The sequence below is a fragment of the Maniola jurtina genome, chromosome 19, assembly GCF_905333055.1.
Source record: "Maniola jurtina chromosome 19, ilManJurt1.1, whole genome shotgun sequence".
Taxonomy (NCBI): Eukaryota; Metazoa; Arthropoda; class Insecta; order Lepidoptera; family Nymphalidae; genus Maniola; species Maniola jurtina.
Window position 1 is genome coordinate 5568840 of NC_060047.1, and position 16059 is coordinate 5584898.

General features: G+C 35.5%; 3 protein-coding genes across 5 annotated transcripts in view; all 3 read left to right on the plus strand.

The window, feature by feature from the left end:
* The first annotated feature begins 678 nt into the window (after window positions 1–678).
* Window positions 679–5522, plus strand: LOC123875364 (dynein regulatory complex protein 9-like). 3 transcript variants are annotated; one of them, XM_045921145.1, is made up of 9 exons: window positions 679–910; window positions 1638–1672; window positions 2171–2241; window positions 2569–2737; window positions 3143–3289; window positions 3438–3543; window positions 3944–4138; window positions 4746–4877; window positions 5152–5522. In XM_045921145.1, the coding sequence occupies exons 1-9, from the start codon at window positions 776–778 to the stop codon at window positions 5362–5364; spliced, it is 1203 nt and encodes a 400-aa protein (XP_045777101.1). In that variant the 5' UTR covers window positions 679–775; the 3' UTR covers window positions 5365–5522. The 3 variants fall into 3 exon arrangements, with proteins under 3 accessions (XP_045777101.1, XP_045777102.1, XP_045777103.1); XM_045921147.1 differs by having other exon boundaries at window positions 827–914; window positions 1638–1683; XM_045921146.1 differs by lacking the exon at window positions 3944–4138.
* Window positions 5523–6665: 1143 nt separating this feature from the next.
* Window positions 6666–9704, plus strand: LOC123875249 (dynein regulatory complex protein 9-like). Its single transcript, XM_045920988.1, has 9 exons — window positions 6666–6837; window positions 7433–7527; window positions 7653–7729; window positions 7877–8045; window positions 8180–8326; window positions 8403–8508; window positions 8610–8804; window positions 9216–9347; window positions 9432–9704. Exons 1-9 carry the CDS (start codon window positions 6751–6753, stop codon window positions 9627–9629), a joined length of 1206 nt encoding a protein of 401 aa, XP_045776944.1. The 5' UTR covers window positions 6666–6750; the 3' UTR covers window positions 9630–9704.
* Window positions 9705–10442: 738 nt separating this feature from the next.
* The window catches only part of LOC123875246 (serine/threonine-protein phosphatase 2A 56 kDa regulatory subunit gamma isoform-like), a 58731-nt gene continuing 53114 nt past the window's right edge, over window positions 10443–16059 (plus strand). Inside the window, exon 1 of the mRNA XM_045920984.1 lies at window positions 10443–10654. Coding sequence (XP_045776940.1) covers window positions 10601–10654 — 54 coding nt within the window. The 5' untranslated portion in view covers window positions 10443–10600. The remainder of the gene's footprint in view (window positions 10655–16059) is intronic.

The window sequence follows — 16059 nt, forward strand, 5'->3', positions numbered from 1 at the left end:
GCAGGGTATGCCCGCGAAATTTTCTAATCGCGTGACACATTACGCGAATTTCTAACATTGAATACGCGAGCACGCGCAAGACTGCGCGTGGATGCGCGAGTATCCGCACGGATGCGCGATTAATTTTAGATATTATTTCTATGAGGACAATGTCGATAGTACTTTGACTGTGAAAAATGCTCTGCGCTGCGCTCCGCCATATGTGTGCCGGCCCTTAGTCTCCATAACGTTCAAAGGTGTGTGAAGTCCGCTAATCCGCAATCCAGCGTGGCTCACTGTAACCTAAACCATCGAACCATAATATCGGTAAAATAAATTCGTTCACGATTCTACATACATAGGTAGGTCCTTGTAGGTACATCTGCCGACTGGCATCCCTGACAATCGTTATCTCGACGTCGAATTTCGCTACCTCGATACCAAAATAATGTCGTCACCACAACATCGACCTTCGTAATCTCGACATCGACCGTCGTTACTCCGACCGAAGTCAACCGTCATATCCTCGACATCATCGATTTTGAAAGCGCCACGACATTGAACTTCGTTTCCTCGACATCGACCTTCGTGACCTTGAATTTGAGCATTTTTAAGAAAAAACGATGTCAGACAATCATAGAGACCATTCTTTTACTTTATTGTCATTTTTGAAGTTACTTTTACATAAATATGTGATTTTATAGATTTATACAGCGATTTATATACTTTTTAACATAATTTTGAAGAATATGTTATTTTAGATAATTTTCTTTACTTTTTTATTTATTTTTATATAATGTCTACTACACGACAAAAAACGCTAAGCAGCACCGTAGAATCGGTTCCACGGGGTCGCACAAGCGAATTTAAGTTCCCCATTTTCCTAGGTCCATGCGCCAGCAAAACATTTTGCAGAAACGGAGAATGCAAAGTAGGTACTATTTGTAGATATTTACTACTATTTTACCCATAGGCATAGGTTTAGTTAAAGAAAGCATCGTTACTTTTCTTATTCTTGTGAAAACTCCAGTATGTAGGTACACAATTGGCGTTGTGCAAGTATGTAGGTACCTACCTAAGAAGCTGTGATAGCCTTGTGGTTAAAACGTCCAGCTCCTAATCGGAAGTCGAGGGGTTCGATCCTGGGCACGCACCTCTAACTTTTCAGTTATGTGCATTTTTAAGCATTTAAATATCACTTATTTTAACGGTAAAAGAAAATATCGTGAAGAAACCTGCATGCCTGAGAGTTCTCCATGTTCCTAAAGATGTTTGAAGTCTGCCAATCCGCATTGGGCCAGCGAGGCAGACTATGGCCTTCTCACTCTGAGAAGAGACCCGTGCTCAGTAGTGGGCCGGCAATGGCTTGATCATGATGACCGGCAAGTGCAAGTGTCCCACCTAAACGTGTCCTTTGTTTCCTGTTGAAAACTCACAAGCCATCGAAAGCTGGCTATGCGCGCCAAATGTACAGCAAGGGCCCATCATTTTTAGCCCGACCCGGGGCAAGTTCGAACTTGGGTCTGGCTGGGTCTTCATAATCTGCAGCCGAATAACCTAGCTATTAGACCAACGAAGCTATCCGAATCAAAATGATAGATACTTAGGTAACTAATTAATAGGTATAATAATATAATTTATTGTTTGTTACCTTTCAGGAAACTGAAATAGATGAAGAACAGCGTACTTACAAGTAATTTACCTGTTTATATTTTTCAAACAATGCTTAGCTTTTCTGCCCCTATTTCTAAAAAAAAAGTAATTTTTGCATTAGAAAAATTTGAAAAATGCGGAAGTTTTCAATAGAAACATCAGTTTTTTTGACGATAACCCTACGTTTGTATAATATAATAATAATTAACGTCTTTTTATTAGTTAGTATTTTTGAATTATTGCAATAAGTAGTAAAACCTCTACTCTCTATGGTTCATGACTTGTTTTCCCGCGCAAGACATTTAAATAATTACTCGTAAAAACTAATACGTGCTTTTGGAATTATATACCTGCACTAGATATTGCAGTTTGTACGGGCAAGGGCCGAAACGAAGCCTGGTAGGTATCTAGGTACCTCTACCTAGTTTTCCATACTTATCTTCTTACTTCAAATCCAAAGTCCAAGTTGCCAAATAGTATAATACCTAATTCGAGATCCAAAATATTAGCGTACCCTAATGTAAATCCATGAATTCAGGTTGTCTTATTTCCAAGCATGCTTGTTCGCTACGGTTTTAGAAGAAATTATCTCGCAGTTACGCATCTTAGGTAAGAATTTTTATGCTGATAATCACACTAATATTATAAAGGCGTCAAGTATGTGTGTATGTGTGTGTGTGTATGTTTGTTACTCCTTCACGCAAAAACTACTAGACGGATTTGGCTGAAATTTGGAATGGAGATAGATAATATCCTGAATTAGCACTGCGGCATTTTATCCCGGAAAATCAAAGAGTTCCCACGGGATTTCGAAAAACCTAAATCCACGCGGGCGAAGTCGCGGGCATCGGTTAGTAATTGATAAAATACCCCGTGATCCTGCTATTCCTACTTACATATTAATATTTAATATGTACTCACCCAATTTATTTAAAGACGCATGCAACATTCAACTTCGATTAAACAAGACGATGTCAGAAATGATGGTGCTACTCGGTGACAAGTATGGGATCGAGAGCAAACCGACTGGGGATACACTGGACGATATAGACCCAAAGAACCTTAACTGCATGAAGTACAAGTTAAACAAACTTCAGGCAGACAGGTACCATTGAAGAATTTTTGATGGCAAGGAGACTGGAAACTGGAAAGCGCTTAGCGGCTATCTCTCCTTCACTTTTAAAATAGTGATATAATGTGTCGATTACGAAAGTTACTTCGGTTGTTTTATTAAGTTAGTATGGGTAACCTAAATTTTTAGAGATTGGAAACATTTGGTAACTTTTCTTGCTGGGATATTTTAGCCAGGATATTCTTGCTGGGATGAGTATAGATCGTACAGAGGGTATATATACTAAATCGGTCGGCATACATTTTATCTTTCAAACCCCCACATTTTCTAGACGACCAAAATTCATTTGGCAATAAGAATTAAGACGGATTAGGTGTTGAAACGAAACAGACGGTTCACGGTTACAAGCTAATTTCTGAATCAACTCGTATGTTGCAGAGATTTTATTTTACGAGTTATGACCAAGACTTATCAGAACCTATGCATAGAAAGAGACTTCCAGTATTTGACGGATTCAGTGAATGAAATCCTTCGAAAATACGAGCACCTATACCACCTCGCTGAAGAAGAACTCAAAAATAAAATGTGAGAAAGATTAACCTATCTAATCTTTAATGTTAAGTTTAAATGTTACCAACAATACTCAGTCGTAGGGGATACAAAATGGCGACCAGTTATAATTATTATTTTTAGATAGTTAACTACAAATTCCCTGAAAATAATTAATTTTAAGGCAGCGCCGAGAAGCGAATAAGCAGCTTCGCCAGCTAAGAAACCATATCAAATCCGTCACATACGACTCCAATAGTGAAATTGAATCCCTCAGATCGCAGGTAGAAGTAAGTACTAACCTTATATACCTGTAAAAAGCGGTTAGGACATCGGCCTTCTTTCGGCAGGTGGGGGGTTCGATCCCGGTCACGCAGCTCTACCAAAATTGTGTGCGTTTTAAGCATCTAAGTATATAGGGAAAACATCGTGATGCCTGAGAATTCTCCATAATGTTCTCATTATGTGTGTGAAGTCTGCCAATACGCACTGGGTCAGTGTGCAGACTATGGCCGAAACCCGTCTCATTCTGAGAGGAGACCCATGCTCAGTAGTGGGCCGGCGATATGGGTTATGATGAAGTAGGTACCTAGGTAAATATAAATATGCATATTTTTTTATGTTATAGTTTAAGCACAGAGTTAGTATGTAAAATAAAAAATGGTAAAATAAATGGTCACAATGTCAAAGGATATGGAGTTGAAAGCTAGGACCCGCGAGCGCTACGTCGAGGGCTGGCAACGATCTCGCACCGAACAGAACCAGCAGACCCTGTACGATAAGGAGAAAGGGCCAACGCAGACCATCCTGGACCTCAAGCGTAAAGCCGAGCTAGAACAACGCGTCCACGCTGAAATCGAACTTCTTACTACCATCAATATTAATGTAAGAGTATACCATACCAGCTACTCTGTGATGCAAATTGTATATGCTAAAGACTAAAATCGCTATTTAGCAAACCTGTAGACCTTTGGGTGTAATCCCTACCTAATGATTTTAAGAACCAGCATTTTTACCTCTTCAACCCGCACGAGCACTTCAAAGGAACCACAGGTTTGATTTTCGGATATATTTCTTGAATTCAACTGAAAACTTATCGTACGTTGCGTTCTTGACCACCCGGGTCCCAGGGTGTCGGAGCAATCAACAAGGCTTGTTGAATGTTGAACTTGACTAACTGGGGAATGAAATAAAAAATGTCACCGCTAACATCACCGACCCGGGGGATCAAAATGAGAAAACGAGCAATTCTTTACGAAATCGATAATTTTACAAATTTACGTTTTCTGTCGCACTCTCCCACTCGGCTCGCGCGTTGTACATATTTTGTATTCTGATGAGGGATTCTATAGGTACTTCTTCTTCTCTCTGGGCTGGTTTCCGCACTTAAACGTTTCCGTCTGTTGTGCGCTATGGTTGTGCGTGTCTATAGGTACTTATCTAGGTATCTAGGTAATATTTCGATGATTAGAAACAAGTTTTTTTTTTACAGGAAACTCTCGGAAAAGTAGAAAACTGGATCGCCAAATATGAGACAGATATGGAAAGTATTGACTTGAGGATACAAGTAATGAAGAATGATTACGAGAGTCTCCAAAACAAAAATCAGCGCCTTGAGGAAACGGTGAGATTCTTATTTTTAGGGTTCCGTACCCAAAGGGTAAAAATGGAGCCCTATTAATGTCACTCTGCTGTCAGTCTGTCCGTCCGTCCGTCCGGACCTTTCGGAATATCCTTCAAGTTTAGGTTAACATTTTAATAAAATTATTAAACTCGATGAACTCGATGCTCATTTTTCATTAAGACCTGCCAAAAAAAAAATACCATAGATTTCTATCATATCTAAATGCCTGCACACCCTGAACATTAATTTTATTATATAAATCTTCAATTTACAGATAAAAGAACATGCGGAATCGATAAACAATTGGAATACATTCAAAAATGAGCGAGAGGCAGCGCGTAAGCATTGCGAAAAAATGCACAATTCCGCAGTCATAATACAAGCTTGGTGGCGAGGTTTGCTTGTAAGGAACCAGCTAGGCCCCTACAAACCAGTTAAGAAGAAAGGAGGGGCATCAAAAAGTAGTGAAAAATCCAAGAAGAAATAATAAATTATAGTAATTGTCTAGATGCGACATGTACCTATACTATATTCCTAAGTAGGCACTTGGTAGGTTTTTACTATTTTGAGTTTATTGATTATTCTATTGACTTTTGGTTCATTATTTTTATCTTTTGGTTTAATAAAATTTGATTTGAAATGCAATTCGTTTTTATTTTTGTGTAGATCTCAGAACACCATAATTAACACCTATCATTGCAAAATATAATAATGCGAATTGCGCCGGGATTAGTTTTTAAATTATTGCACAGCCCTTTGCATCGGAACTTTTGTTTCTGGTCGGTGATCGGAACCGGGAGTCCTTGTCCATGATTATAGTCTACGAACCACTACGAACTCTATGAGAGTATGCACCAGCTAGGGATTGCACAAGATTAATGGAATTTTTATCGATACATTTGGTTATATGGTTACATTTGAAAAATCAGTACATATACAATATCACCGGGTAAGTTTAGAAACGCGCTAAAGATATTGTTATCATTGAACATAAAATTTCATTCCAACTAGAAAATTGTAAATACTGGAGTTTATGAAACAGTAATATAGCCAGGATAATTTTTTAAATCTTTACTTGACCCAATGTTATATCAAATAAAGAATTTTAATTAGCATGATGCCCAATGACAATTTAATTAATTACGTTTCTAAAGTTACCCATTTTGACTGTATTCGTCTGGCTGGAAATAAAATTGTTTCATCTAATCGAAAATACGAAAATAAGTAATTTATATATGCAATAAGTATGTATATGATTTAGTACATATTAAAATTAGTCTAGACATGGCAACTGGCTTCGCATGGGTGCAATGTATAGATACTTAATTGTGGAGTAATTAATGATAAGGATTGGATAAGGACAGTTATTAATATCGTATCGTAGCTTTCTAAACTCCATATTAAAATCCGTAATAAGCTATCCGTAATATATACATAGGCATCGCTGATATTTTTTTAAAAGAAACAATTCCATCATAACTACATTATTTTGTTATATTTGAAAAGGCTATAAAGATAGCATTTTCAACGAAAGCTCCCAGCCGGCGTGATTTCTTCCAACATCTGGGATGAATAATCATTTTTCAACAATTAAAATAAAACAATATAAAACTATACGTATAAACCTTCCTCTTAAATTAGGTACTCTATCTATTGATGAAAACCGCATTAAAATCCGTTGCGTAGTTTAAAAGATCTAGGTATACACAGGGACAAAATGGCGGGAAGTTACTTTGTATGTAGAGATAATTGAGTCTATTTTAATCAGCACTGACTTGACAATATTGATTGAACTAGTGACTGGAAAATATTTTATCACGAGGCTTGATCATGTGTTTACCAATTTTATTCTGTGATTTTGTTTAATTTTAATATGCCGCACTTACAACTTGTAAGCCAAGTAAAAAAAGACTGGGGAACAGGTTCCGTGTATGGAGAAGTACAAAGTGAACAAAAACTGGTACATACCGATTTCATTAAAATTATTTCACCTACGTAACCTACGTATCATTATATAAGTCAATGCCTACGTATGTTTTTTGATGGTTTTTTGTTGCTTTTCCGTGTTTTCACAATTATTGTTTGTAACCATAAATTACTATTGCAAATAAGAATGCAAAAAAGAAGAAGATACGTTACATAGTGTATCTAAAGTGAAGCTTTACAACTACGGCACTTGGGTCACATTTGTACACCACTGACCATTTGTTATAGTGCTATCTTATCTGTCCTCATGCGTTTTTTATGTTCAGCTTTACTCATCATGCCATGTAATATGAACGTAACATGTTAACGTTGATGATGACGCCGCGGGTTCGTCCGCGTGGATTAAGTTTTTAAAATCCCATGGGTACTCTTTGGTTTTCCGGGATGAATAGTAGCCTATGTCCGTCCTCGGGATGTCAGCTAACTTTCTGCTAAATTTCATTAAAATCGGTTTAACTGTTGGGCTGTGAAAAGCTAGCCGATAGACAGACAGACAGACACACTTTCGCAATTATAATATTAAGTATGGATTATTGTAACATTTGTTTCTAATAAAATGAATTTTATAGGACACTTTAGAATCAAATCGCGACACAATCACAAATATTTCTACACGACTACTAGAGCAAGAAGATGTTTTAGAAGACGTTGAATCTGTAGAGAGGTTGTATTTAAGTAACTAAAAAATAATTAACATTGTTTCTTTAACTAAGTATATATATCTTTAATAACATTTTAATTAACTATATGTTTAGCGAAGTACCTATGTAAATTTAATTTTATCCACAGTTACAAAATACCATTTCTACAAGCTTCGTTATTTGCAACGGTATTAGAAGATACTATCGTAGAAATTCGCATTTTGGGTAAAATATTTCAGATACATATTAAGTAGTTATGTAGTAGGTAAATGTTATATAGCGTAGGTACTTATCTAGTTCAAGAACTTATGTGGTTTAGTCATTACTCGTTATCATTGAATTTATACATTATTCAATTTTACGTTTCTACAGCTGAATGTAATAATGAATTGCGCGTAATCAAGACATTGACTGACATGGGTTTGCTTTTGGCGCTAAAATATGGTGTGCCACAGCCTGAATTGAAAGATGAACTAGATGAAATCGATCATAATAAGCTCCATTGTAACGAGTACAAATTAAATAAACTTCATAGTGATAGGTTAGTATACTTTTACTACGATAATATCATTCCTATATTTAAGTCATTCTGAATTGTAATAAAACATTTAGGTACAAAAAAAATTGGCATGTTCATTACATAATTATCTTTAATAACTAATTCATTTTATACAGAAAATGGCCATTGCTAACACTAACGGCTACATATGTATGTCTTGTAAGAAGCAACGCTTTTGAAGCATTAAAAAATTCCGTTGACAAAGTTGTGAATTGGGATAAATACCGCATTGAGCTTTTTGAAGATGAATCTAAGAATAGAGTGTAAGATTCGCATAGTATGATAATATTATGATTATAATTCGTAATATTTACGTCTATAATTCAAAATTTTTTATAGAATCCGTCGGGAACTAAACAAACAATTGAGGCAACAGCGAAATCATATCAAATCTGTTATTTATGATACTGACACCACAATTGATGACCTCAAGGCAAAAGTTGAAGTTTGTATTACTTATGATAATAGTTAGATTATTTTATTTTAGTTATGGCAAGAAAGATGCGTTATGCATCCTGAAATATTTATCGAAACTTCTGTTTTTAGGATGCTAGCCTCAATGCAGAAATTCGTAGCCGGTACGTTGAAAATTGGCAACTTGCACGCACCGAGCAACACTTGAAGAAAATTCAAGATGTTGAAGCAACGCCAACGAGCGTGATTGATTATTATAAACAAAGAGCCTTTAGCGAACAAAGAGTTCATACTGAAGTGGAATTATTATGCACTATAGCTATCAATGTAACCTACGATATTGTTTTCTTTTTTTAGCGTTCCATATCTTAAAAGGAAAAAGCAACCCTTATAATCCTATAAGGGTTATCCTATTCGTGTTTATTGTGTCTGTCAATTATTGGAAATCTAGGGAAGACTATAGGGTACTTTCCGTTGACTTAAAACCATGTTTGGCAGGTAGCACAAGTAAAAGAAAGTCTAAAAGCTGTGATTTTGTGGTTACATCATAAAACAATAATTAAATATTTGTGCTCCTTACTTAATCATAAACTTGCAAATTTTTACTATCTGGTTTGAGATTTCTTCTACAATGGTCGGAAATCTTCATGTGTGTGGCTGACCGCACAGTACTTGACCAGTTTTTGAAGCATTAGTTGCCTATTTTATGTAAGTACAAAATGTAATTTTTCACTATAGGAAACTCTAGAAAAAATAGAGCAGTGGATGGACAAATATGATAAGGATATGGAAGAATTAGATTTAAAAATACAAATTAAGAAAAATGACTATCAAAATATGCTGGATAAACGAATATACTTAGAAGAAACGGTAAGTACTTTAAATGCTGTCGTAAAGCTGAACGTTTTACGAAAAATTAAATAAGCTCCATCCTAACAAATTATAACATTTTAGATAGAGAAACACGATCTTGCAATGAAGGCATGGATATATTTCAAAGATGAACGTGAAAAGGCACGTTTATATGTACAGAAAATGACGAACTCTGCAATCACTATTCAAGCTTGGTGGCGGGGTCTATTAGTACGCAAACAACTTGGTCCGTACAAAGTGGCTAAGAGGAAGGGCGAGGACAAAAAGAAGAAAAAGTAGTAGAGAACTAGATGTTTTATAGACTAATTATATTGTTAATGTACACGTAAAAATAAATGTTTGATATTGTTATTACAGAGTTGTATTATTGATTTCGGTTCATCATCGCAAAACTCTTAAAGCTATAGTGTTGGCAGAATGAATTAGCGGACGGCCCTATTATATATCAAACTTACCCGTATTTATCGTAAACCAATAGAATTAAAATTAATACTTCCCACATTTCATCAGAGTGAATTACAGTGAGGGAACTTTCGGTTTAATCCAGTTTAATCCTGAATCGACCATAAGTAAAAATATTATGTTGCGGGTAACATGAAATCACATGAAATCAAAGAAAAATAGGTGATTCATAGGCTACCTAGCCTAGCGTCAAATCTCGGAACAATGAATCACACTAATATTATAAAGGAGAAAGTTTGTATGTGTGTGTGTGTGTGTATGTTTGTTACTCCTTCACGCAAAAACTACTGGACGGATTGGGCTGAAATTTAGAATGGAGATAGATTATACCTTGGATTAGCACATAGGCTACTTTTATCCCGGATAATCAATGAGTTCCCACGGGAATTTTAAAAAACCTACATCCACGCGAGCGAAGTCGCGGGAATCAGCTAGTAATCAAATAAAAGATCGTTTCAACAAATAGTTCCTATGGCGTTATGTTGGCTCCCCTGTCTGTCATTGGCAGGAAAAGACAGGCAGTGGAGCCAACATAACGCCATAGGAACTATTCGTTGAAATGATCTATAGCAAAATTATCGATACGTTTCGCATACCTACGGGCATCACTTGAGTCTATAACATTATGCTATGCCATGTCAGTTGAGTTGAAGTTCATCAAGTTGAAATCGGTTGTGGTTTATGGTATGCGGTTCGTTTTTGGTTTTTGTGTGTTTATCGTAAAGATTACACATTTTGTGAAAATAAATTAACGGTGTTGTGAAAGACTAAAGTTTTAGTGAAACTATATGGTGCAGGAGGCAATGAAGACCAAAAACCTAAACGACGACAGTGAACCTGAGGTAAATGTAGAATAAACGCTAAAACTTATTATTGGCATCGACTCTCATAAAGTTTTAATAAAAGTAATCTCGTCTGTATAAGTTTATTTGCTTAACCTTAAACAAAAGTTTGTTGTTAACCTTTACCACATTAATATTTTGACAGTTTGACAACAATTGGGTACTTACCTACTTATCTAATTTTAGATTCATTCATAACCTAAATACTAGATTGATGCCCGCGGTTGCACCCGTGTTTATAATCACTAACACCATGCATTAATACATAATACGCAATGAAAACTTATGTAACGGGTGTAGAAATCATTAGGTATCTAAGTAGTTAGAAATGACTTCATAAATATAAATTGTGGGTACCTAGGTATTTAAAGTTTATTTGGAAGGAATTTGAGCTGTATGTTGAAATGCTGAACAGTCAGATTGTCTTTTTACATAATAAGTATAACACTTAGATAGATTGAGTACTGTGAAATTCTTTTGGAAACTTCAAGTACAGTACCTGGGAGAACAGATTGCACATTGAACTTTAGAAGAGATAACGGTTTATAGAGCATTGTTTCTGTCATTGAGACTGAGAAAACTAGGTATAGAAAACAGGGAAGTTTTACAAAGCCGAAATCTTAAAGAAGATTTATTAGTACAGATAGAAATATTATATAATATAACTAGATGATAACTTGACCATGACTTTGTGTGTTCGGATTTTAGAATTAATAAAATTTGCCATTGATTATCCAGCATGAAAAATAGCCTATGTACGTACCTATGTTTCTAGGATGCAACTCATATACATGTTGTTGACATGAAATATAACTGTGTAAGCTATCTCTGTATCAAATATATTATGATACCCAGCAACTTAGTCCACATGAATTTAGATTTTTAAAAATGCTATGGGATGTCTGGGGTCTGTCTGTCTCCCGGATGCAAGCTATCTTTGTACCAATTTATTTTGCGATATGGATATCCTGAATAAAAGATTGAAGGTAAAACTTACCAACATATACAAATGCTAGTAAGTTTTCTCTATCACATATTTGTATGTTAGTAGAGGCAAAGAAGAAGTGGGGGAAAATACTTACATAAAATTTAAAAATGTAGTAAAAAACATTTAAAAGTTAAAACAGATACAAAGCACCCCTTTTGAATTTAGAGATATTTTTATTTTGAATTCTTTATCAAATCATATTGCAGTCACACTAAAAAAATTTGCCTGAGCTATTGCAATTAGCTTCACTGTTATCACCCCGCTATGTGCCTTAAAACCTCAGAATCAAGAGTCAATATAGAAGTGGTAAATGAGTGTGAGCTTGTTGCAGTGTAGATTACCGTAGATGTCTTAGGAAACATCAGTGTTGTTTATAATTTCTAAATATAGAAGAATTTGCATAGTGTTGCATTGATTGCATTTGATTTAAAGAGTGTAACTTAGTTATGACAATGCATATCATATCAATCAATTATGATTGTTAACCAAAGTTGACTTAAGTCGGTGATTAGATAGGTGACCAACTTTGAACGTACATATTGGGGCTTTTCTTGTCTTCTGTGCCTCTGAGAGCATGGTAAGCCGTCGGTAATAGTCATTATCATTAATCCAATAAATAAATAACCGTAAAACCAGAGTAAAAATCTCATTTTCTTAGTCGAGTTGTATGCGGAAGGATCTGAGAACTCACTGCATTATTCCAAATAAAATTCTACCATCATATTATGATTAATGGAAAGGCATCACAAGCCTCAGCAATAAGGAATATAATGCAGAAAGAGAATTCGATTTATGCTGCTGTAGATGTTAGAGATATTTAATATGTTATCCAATTGCCTGTGTAAATGGGGTTCTAATAAAAATTGGAAACACACAGTCTTAAAGACAGCAGCAGGTAGGTACCATTTCTATCACATTATTTTGGATTCTGTGCTTTATAATAGCATTTATTATTTTATCATTGTGATAATAATATTGTATCTAATAATGCTATTATAATATTATACAATTCAAGTATACACTCGAAAGATACGTTTTAAGGTCGCACAGGCGACTTTGTGATGTATTAGCATTAATTAAAGTCAATTATCGTATTTATAAACTTAGCATATAAGATAATTTCACATGTTGTTGTTTGCTAGGATTTGGCACCGCTCTCTAGTTATTTGAGCAGTTTGTAAGTGTGCGCTCGGCACATTGGTGGTTTACCTAACGTCAAATGTGAAATTTTGTCATTTTTATGTTAGCAGAATTTGTGTGAAAAGTGGACTAAATATATACATTATCCGTGTCATATCGTTTTTTTAGAATCTTTGGCAGCATTCAGCAGTTTCTTTTGCACTAACATTTGCATACAAATGAAAGGATGTGATTGCAAAACAAGTAGTCCAATCTGAAGACAGACAGACAGTAGAGTGCCATTATTAGATTTTTAGTTTTTTATCCTTTGGGTAAAACCCCTAAAAATATTTGTTTTTGTACAATGCACAGTTATTACACCTTGTATTCAGATTACCTGTTTTGCGCGCACTATGAATTTTTATCAAACTAGTACAGACGCGAATTTAAAATCGCCAATGCGTGTACTTATACCTACTTATACATATACACAGTTTTTAAAAATAGCAAGCTTCAAATGGTTAGTTTGTTTACATGCGCATCTGTTACTCCATTTTGTAAGCTACAAAGTGTGAGGTAATTTGACTGGAAGTTTAGTTAGCATCAGAATTCAGAGGTATTAAAATACCTATGGCTCTTGTAGGTTTATTAGACCCGTCAACTGAGCTCTTAATTTTTATAATTTTATTCTGCAAAGATTTATTGTCCAGAAGAATGTCAGAAATAAAATATTATTTGCTTATGCACCTACCCACTTGAGGTAAGTAAAACATTTTATTTCTAAGATTCTGTGATGCTAAGTACTTAGTTAGCTAAGTAATAAAAACCGGTGAAATACGAGTCGGACTCGCTCACGAAGGGTTCCGTAATATCACACAAGAAATAACACTTTATTTTTTTGTGATGTACCTACCTATCATGGTTTATGGTTTTCGGATTTTTCCCTTTACCTACTCTCAGCAGGTAGGTAGAAATATCTTATACATTGCTACCTGCAAAACTTCATGATTCTAGACCAAATGGAAGTAAGTGCCTACCTTAAATAGATTTTGATTCCATTGACAGGCCTTGACAGACAGACAAAGAAGTGATCCTAAGGGTTACTTTTTTTCTAAAAGGGAACCCTAAAAATGAAATTAGATGCAATGCAAGTGGTGAAAATTAATGGAATCACTTTACGTCCTTCGCCTGTAATCGCACTGCGCATTTTCCTCCGACCGAAGTGGACGGGGCTGCGTGAAAATTGCATTTGCTTTGCATTTTGCGCTCTTGGCAATACTCTACCTAAGCTAAGGTTAATTAATTTGTAGAAAAACATTTAGGCCTCGATAGCTTAATGGTTGAGAAACGGACTGAATTCCGAAAGGTCGGCGGTTCAAACCCCTCCCGTTGCACTATTGTCGTACCCACTCCTGGCACAAGCTTTACGCTTAATTGGGGGGATAATACTCCCCGTATTAGTCATGATTAGCATGGCTAATATTCTTTTAAAATAAAAAAAAGTACCTATCTAGTTTCTTATGGGGGATTTCCATGCCACGCGCTTAACTAGAACACAGAACGAAGGAGAAGAATAAAAAGAGTGTCATTCTATCAATATTGTAAATAAGTAATTTAAATAGTTTGCACTGCATCAAACTAATCCTAGCTCAAACCGCTAGGACTAAAAACTTGAGATTTTGCATGTGAGGTCTTTTTTGGAACGTGGGGTCTACGTTACAAAACTTACATGCACTAAGTAATATTTAAAACATTTTCAGAAAAAGTACGCGAGCGTAACCGTGGCTAATTAAGTGCCTATTTAAGTAGGGGTATGAAAGCGGTTTTTATTCTGCAAAAACGTTTCCATAAAAATATTATCGCAAAGTAATTTTTAAATAAAAAAAATTCTTATACAACAGCAAGACTATGTTAATCCTGCAATCAAACCGCCTACTTAGCATCAAGGTTTTCAGCTATGTTTACTTACGTATCTTCCAACTTCATCGTTTATACCGTACAAATATTTACCTATACTTAAATTCTAAAACAATGTTCCTAGCAACGGGCACGACACATTGTTCGAAGAACAGATAGGTGAACCGCATAGGGAAGCGCAGTATGATAGGTATTGTCACCTACACAGGTGGACGGACGTTATCAAACGAGTTTAGCTTAGCGTAGTCGGAAGCATTTGGATACAAGTTGAGGACGACCTTAGCTTTCAAAGAAAAATCCATTCCCCATCATCAAACATGACACAAAAACTCCCTCCTCATAAAATTCAATGTAAAATCTAAAATTGCCTATAAAAGTATTCAACTTTAGTATTTAATCTCACAGATAAGAACCATTTCGTGAAATAGGTATCTAAGTATTTAAAAAATCATCCATAAGATCTTGCTGCTGAAATAAATACTTCAGACAAAGGGTAGGCACTACCAACTTCCATACGAATATTATGAATGCGAAAGTGTGTTTGCCTGTCTGTCTGTCTGCTAAGTTTTCATCACAGCTCAACCGCTAAACGATTTTAATGGGCTTCTATGGGATTCTTAATGATCTGTCCGTTTAACCGATTTATGGGCTTATGAATAACGAGTAGGTACTTATATTTTATTTAAAAAATACAAGACCTGTTGTCTGTATTATGTAGACTTACATAAGTATGTGCAGAGATATCCATCTTAACTTGACCTGTTGACGCTTCCATGACGCTAAACGGATTGATTTCATGTAGTTTGAGAAATGAACGTTGCATTAGGTAAATATTTTCCTGCAAACGTGTCCGAGCGTTTAGTATATGACCACCACGACATACCTATTTAATTAATAGCGCGTTCCCAAACATTTTCCATACAATCTCGTAGCGGTTTGATTCTCTTTTGAATATTAACCAAGAGATAGGTATCTGTGTCTGTGGTTGTCCAGATTTCCGTACAAAATGTAGGTACTACCTGTAGTTTTAATTAAAGTTACACAGGCTTAAAGATTTACAACCAAATCTTTTATAATTTGCCATATTTTAGCACGTCGGAGTGCGCTCAGTTATTTCTCTCAAAGTTATCGATGAATAAATAATCGTCAAACGACATACTCGTAATTCTCATTTTACTAAAAATATCGTAACTGTATAGGTTAGTAGGTAATAAATACCAAATCTTTGTAATATGTCTTCTCCTTTAGGTATTTATATTCTCTTTCCACGATAGTCGCAATTGATCGGGTCGGTCAAAGGTTCTGTAACTTCTATAAATAGACGAGAGCAAATTCGTCCAGTTTGTTCTGCCAAGGGTTGTTCGGGGCGCGTCATGCGAAT

Bases quoted from the DNA above. Each gene is read 5' to 3' on its own strand.
- LOC123875364 (XM_045921145.1), top strand. From the start codon at position 776: ATGTCTACTACACGACAAAAAACGCTAAGCAGCACCGTAGAATCGGTT. The intron at 1,673-2,170 runs GTAATTTACCTG...CCATGAATTCAG, and splicing joins GAAGAACAGCGTACTTACAA to GTTGTCTTATTTCCAAGCAT. The intron at 4,139-4,745 runs GTAAGAGTATAC...TTTTTTTTACAG, and splicing joins TTACTACCATCAATATTAAT to GAAACTCTCGGAAAAGTAGA.
- LOC123875249 (XM_045920988.1), top strand. From the start codon at position 6,751: ATGCCGCACTTACAACTTGTAAGCCAAGTAAAAAAAGACTGGGGAACA. The intron at 6,838-7,432 runs GTACATACCGAT...TGAATTTTATAG, and splicing joins TACAAAGTGAACAAAAACTG to GACACTTTAGAATCAAATCG. The intron at 8,327-8,402 runs GTAAGATTCGCA...AATTTTTTATAG, and splicing joins GATGAATCTAAGAATAGAGT to AATCCGTCGGGAACTAAACA.